Source organism: Rattus norvegicus, chromosome 3 (genome assembly GCF_021556685.1).
Source record: "Rattus norvegicus strain SHRSP/BbbUtx chromosome 3, alternate assembly SHRSP_T2T, whole genome shotgun sequence".
In the NCBI taxonomy this organism is placed as follows: Eukaryota; Metazoa; Chordata; class Mammalia; order Rodentia; family Muridae; genus Rattus; species Rattus norvegicus.
In genome coordinates, this window is record NC_141536.1 from 74,009,644 (window position 1) to 74,016,076 (window position 6,433).

At 33.3% G+C, this 6,433-nt stretch overlaps 1 protein-coding gene across 1 annotated transcript; it reads right to left on the reverse strand.

Moving 5' to 3' along the window:
- Positions 1–252: 252 nt before the first annotated feature.
- Positions 253–1,188, reverse strand: LOC148006506 (olfactory receptor 4C15-like). The gene has a single exon (XM_087655340.1). It carries the CDS (start codon positions 1,186–1,188, stop codon positions 253–255), a length of 936 nt encoding a protein of 311 aa, XP_087511466.1.
- Positions 1,189–6,433: the final 5,245 nt, after the last annotated feature.

Sequence of the window (6,433 nt, forward strand, 5' to 3'; positions counted from 1 at the left end):
TAAGATTTATTTTACTTATTATATATCTAAGTACACCATAGCTGTCTTCAGATACACCAGAAGAGGGCATCAGATCTCTTTACAGATGGTTGTGAGCCACCATGTGGTTGCTGGGAATTGAACTCATGACCTCTGGAAGAGCAGTTGGGTGCTCTTAACCGCTGACCCATCTCTCTAGCCCAATAGTCCTCATTCTTAAACAGCAAGTATTTTATCTACTGAGCCATTTCAGTGTTGGAAGCATACAATCTTTTAATATTTATCAGGAACAACTATTAGCCTCTTCCACATTTTCCTGATGGCATTTATCATTTCCTTATTCCTGAAAGTGTAAACCATAGGATTAAGCAGTGGTGGCAGAACATCTATAAACACAAAAACATTTTTCTCAAAAGAAAATGCAGATGTGGGCCGTGCATATATTAATATACAAGGAACGAAGAACAAAACTACAACTGTAATATGGGATCCACAGGTAGAGAGAGCCTTACGGCGCCCTTCAGAGCTGTGGGCTCTCAGAGAGAACAATATCACACCATAGGAAATTAGCAAAAATGAGAATATAATTATGCAGAAAGACCCACTGTTGGCAAACACCAAAATGATAAAAATGTGTATGTCAGTGCAGGCAAGCTTCAGCAATGGAAACAAGTCACATATGAAATGATCGATGACATTGGGTCCACAGAAGGGCAATTGCAAAGTAAAGGCAATTTGGATGGTAGAATGCAAGAATCCTCCAGCCCAGGCTACCCCCACCAGAGTGCCACAGAGCCTCCGATTCATGATGAAAGAGTAGTGTAACGGCTTGCAAATGGCCACATAGCGGTCATAGGCCATGGCTGCCAGGACAGTGACCTCTACCGCACTAAGAAAGTGCACAGCAAAGACCTGTGTCATACAACATTCAAAAGAGATGCTCTTCCTCTCGTAAACCATGTCCACGATCATCTTTGGTGTGACAACAGAGGAGACACAAGCATCCAAGAAGGACAGGAATGCCAAGAAGAAGTACATGGGTGAGCCCAGCAGGGCAGGGCTGTAGATGATGGTCACCACAATCATCATGTTACCCACAAGAGTTGCAATATAGACCAATAAAAATATAACAAATGTTATTTTCTTAATTTGCGGGTTTTGTGAAAATCCCAGGAGTATGAATTCATTGACAAAGCTCTGATTATGCATGATTTTCCAAAGGAATTTGAGAGAATGGGATATATATGAAGTTCTGCAATTATAAGAAAAACATGTATCATACAAATCTACAATATCAGCATTAATATTATGGTGAATCTTTATGCAAAAATTATCATGATTGATTTGATTAATAATTCAAATGGACTATTTTTTTAAATGTAATTATATATCACATAGAGTTGATGTAGAAATTATTAACAAAATAGCCACAATTTTAATATTTGGGGTAAAATCATCTATCTGTGTTAGAAAAAGAATCACATTTGACATTTCACCTTTCATCATTGTCTAACTGTTTTCTGTAGTAAAGTATTGAAAGGCAATTAGAAACCATACCTGAATAATAAACCAAAGGCTACACTTTGTCCAACATGGGTACCATCTTTATGGGTCTAGGCAGGGCTCAGTTGTCTACAGTAATGCACTGACGCTCCATCTGCCAAAATAAGAAGACATAAAATGCACTTTGAAGACCTTGACATTTTAAATTTTCTTTTAATGCATGAAGTACATTAGAATTCAAATCAAGTAAGCATCTTGTCCTTAACATAGAAATCTCAGTACAACAATATCTACCATTAACATGATGCTAATGAAAAATGCTGATAATTTACTAATTCATTAATTTTTAGTGAGATCAGAGACTTGGAAAATTGATGCTGTTATCAGGATGACTGAATAGAGTGCGAAAAGGCGACAGTATTAAGATTTAGCTTCCTAGCCATATGTGACAACTGGAAAATTGTTAATGAAAATTCAAAGTTGAAAGAAATAAGATGGTTAAATTTGGATTTCAAGATCCTCTGCTCCATCATCCATTCTGTGCTAAGTCAGGATGAACAAAAAAAAATGCAATGAGTAAAGAAATCATAAGGCATGGAGTTCATGCATGAAATATTTTAATGAAAATTAACATTTCTAACAATGACAGAATATGGGAATAAAAGAGAAATGGCTTCAGATTCTTGAGAATTATTTCTCAGATCTTGACCTTCACCTTTTTCCCATAGAATAGGCATGGAACTAGATGTTGATAAAATTTAAAAACCCTGGGGACGTTCAACGTTTCTTTCTTCAAATTTTATCAAAATAATGATGGAAGCAGAAATATTGGAGGATATATTGAGTGTTAAGTAAAAGGGGATCTCAGACAATGATTCAAAGCAGAGAAGATTACTGTACATTAAAGTCTTGCATTTTTAATAGCTAAAGGTATTAGTGTATATGTGTCATATATAATATACATATTCACAAGGCAAAATATTTGTTTATATGGGTTGTAGTATATGATAATTTCAATGCATAGCATGGTCTAATGTTCTTAAACAATGGTGAAAGGGCGAAGCTTTGGTCCTCACTCATTGATATTCAGGTTTTAATTGTCATCCTTTAAAACAAAACTAAACAAACAAAGCAGCCAAACTGAGTGCAAGATTATAAGGGAAAATAAGGCCAATGTTAACTTAAAAAATAAGTAAATGTTGGCTGAATTTCCTATGTTTACTTAAGATTCTCAATAGTTCTGATTAAACTGACGCTGACATTTGCCAGAAAGCAGTTTTCTGAATTATTTGTGAAGTCAATAATGAACAAAGAGTACAGCATAGACACATTAGTTATGATCATGGGTTATGGGTTTTTCTATAATTTAGCAGATAATAAGCCTAAACAGTAGCTGTAGCCTAAGTATTTCTCTATAAAATAAAATTAAAATAGCTGAAAAGTTAGCTAAATATACATAAAATTTCTTATTTAGTTAAAACTAATATATTCTTGTTTATTTCACAATCTTGCCAAACAAACTCTTATTAAAGCACCGGGGCAATGTTGAGTGAAACTCAGTAAGTGAGTGCCCAAAATCTTCTGTTCTCTCCTATTTGTGTGAATCTAAATTAAAAGTAAATTTAAACCTTATTTGTACTCATCTATGGGAGGACCTAGGAGTAAGAAGATAGGGGTGTACATCAACACAGTATATTGTATAAATGAAAATCTTAAATAAAGAATAAAATATTCTTATAAAAGAGTTAATAAAACAGCTTTATTTGTAACTAGTCATGTGATTGAACAGACTATTAAATCTCTGGTTTTATGCAGCCTTAGTTAGACACAATTGCACCCTAGTTTGGAATGACTTAGATCCTGAACGTCCAGCTTCCCCCTCAGGTCATAGTGTTACAATATTGTGCCACCATACACAGCCAAATGTACTTAATCATATTCTATAAACTATAATTCAAAAATAACTTGTCACTATTAATGCCAACATTATTTTAAGCAGTGCCTACATAGTTACGCTGAAATGTTGAATCAGTCAAAAGAATGATAGATCTCTTATAATCACATTATGAAATATCCTGAAAATGATTCACCCATTCAAATCACTTAGAAAACATATTAGAAATTATTCCAGAACATTATGTACAATTTTGAAATGATATTCCAGTTCATAAATTACATTTTGAAAATTTTATGATAAATACTATACTGTCAAAAGTATTGAAAATTAAGGAATATGAAAACTTTATGTGAAAATGTGAATCTAACAAATGGTATCTGTGAAAATAAGAATCTAACAAATAACTACATTATACTAGTATAAAACTCTAAAATATGAAATATGAAGGATTATAATAATTTGCTAAGTGATAAAACAGAAGAAATCAAATGTCCATTCTTAGGAGTTAAATATATATAGCCTATAAAGGATCAATAAATATTACATACTTCATTGACAAGAAACTTGTTGTTATCAAATTACTTAGAATTAAACATCAACTACAGCCCCACAAAAAGTTATGTTCTAACTTTATGAATGTTTTATGTATAAATCAATACTACAACTTAGACTCATTTCTGAAAATATGAAGATGTGCCCTCTGCCACTGGTTTCCAGAACTTTCTTCCATATCTAAGAGGCAGCAGGAGAGCAGATCTGGAAGTGAGGGTAGAGAATGGATGATAACTCTGCTTTTTAAATGCTGTGTTCATGTGGTTATTACAGCAAAAAAAATAAATAAATGAAGAAACCAAAATTACTCCTTCCCTGTAACCAGACACTATGAATATGAGAGTGATTCTCTGACCCCCTTGGGTTTTTAAAAAATGTGTGTCCTCATGAGATTCTAAGACAAACTTTTCTGCAAGTTTATACTTATAAGAATATTCATGGTCGTCTAAACTAATATTGTGAGTTTGAAAGAAAACTATATTAAAGTTATGTTTGCTAGTACTCTTGTATACCAGCTTTTTTAAATAACAAACACAATTCTATGATGGATGGATTTCCATGTCTTTGTGCAGTACTTAACAAATTTTCATTCTGTCATAAGGAACTTTTTAAATCTATCTGTCAGGAAAGTATCCACTCTTTTGTGAAATACTATCAAATACTTTACTTAAAGAAAAATTTTATATATAAAATTATACTAATAGAAATTTTTTACTTACTTAACACTTTTTCCTTTTTTATTAACTTTTAAAATTTCATATATGTTCACAATTTATTATGATCATATGGAACACATAATTATCTCCTCTTCTTGTCCTGTTGATGTTCTTTTTCAAGTACCTTTCCCAAATTTATATATTTTTTTGAACAATGAGTTTAATTATATTAGCTCATATGACCATAGATAGAATGTTATGACTGAACCATTGAAAGACTTCCTCCTATAGATAGTGTAGCTACAGTCCTGCAGATATCACTACTAAGTAACATTAAATCAAGATTGGTAAAAACTCATGAGTTCTTTCTCTATTCATAACAGAATATTGAAGAATAAATCTTGTGCCAATATTATGCAGGTATCCACATCTGATGCTGCTTGTTCATGATTAAAATGGCCATATCGCATCAGGCAGATACTATATCGTGGCACATCTACCAAACCCCAAGACTTATAGTCTCTATTGTTCTATATTGGGGATATTTCTGAGTATAGGAAAGGTCGATATACCTGTCCCATTAAGGTATGAGCACTGAGCATTTACTCCTCCCAGCACTTAATTTAAAAATCTCTGCATAAATTCCCACACACTATATAATGAACCTTATTGGCCAAGTCCTGAAAATAACTGAGAAATAAAAATATGAATATTTAAAAAGCATTAATCATCTAGAAAAAGAATAGTGTAGTTTCTCCATAAAGATCTATGATCTCTTCTATATGCTGACCTCCAGTTGAACAAGCATCGTTTGTTGACAATGCTATATTTTTCTTCCATTGGATGGTTTTAGCTCCTTTGTCAAAGATCAAGTGACCATAGGTGTGTGGGTTCATTTCTGGATCTTCAATTCTATTCCACTGATATATCTGCCTGTCTCTGTACCAATACCATATTCTGTAATACTGCTTGCTCTGTAAAACTGCTTGAGTTCAGGGCTGGTGATTTCCCCGAGAAATTCTTTTACTGTTGAAGATATTTTTTTCTATCCTTTTTTTTTTTGTTATACCAAATGAATTTGCAAATTGCTCTTTCTACTCTATGAAAAACTGAGTTGGCATTTTCATGGAGATTGCATTGAATATGTGGATTGCTTTTGATAAAATGGTCATTTTTACTATATTGATCCTGCCAATCCATGAGCATGGGAGATCTGACCATATTCTGAGATCTTCAATTACTTTCTTCAGAGACTTGAAGTTCTTGTCTTACAGATTTAGTTAAAGTCACACCGAGGTATTTTCTGTTATTTGTTACTATTGTGTGTGGGGGTGGGTTATTTCCTAATTTCTTTCTCACCCTGTTTATCCTTTGAGTAAAGGAAGGCTATTGATTTGTTTGAGTTAATTTTATAATTAGTTACTTTGCAGAAGTTGTTTATCAGGCTTAGTAGTTCTCTGGTGGATCTTTTGGGTCATTTAAACATAAAGTTATATCATCTGGAAATAGGGATATTTTCACTTCTTCCTTTCCAATTTGCATCCCTTTGACCTCCTGTCATTCTCTGATTGCTCTGGCTAGGACTTTGAGTACTATATTGAGTAAGTAGGGAGAGTGTGTACAAAGATTAAGTCCAAGTGGATCAAGGACCACGAAATTGAACTAGATACACTCAAATTAATAGAAGAAAAAGGGGGAAGAATCTCAATCACATGGGCACTAGGTAAAATTTCCTGAACAAAACACCAATGGCTTATGCTCTAAGATCAAGAATCCAAAAATGGGAACTCATAAAACCGCAAAGATTCTGTAAGGCAAAGGACATTGGCATAGGACAAAATGGTAA

Coding starts and splice junctions, on each gene's coding strand:
- LOC148006506 (XM_087655340.1), bottom strand. CDS start 1,188: ATGCATAATCAGAGCTTTGTCAATGAATTCATACTCCTGGGATTTTCA.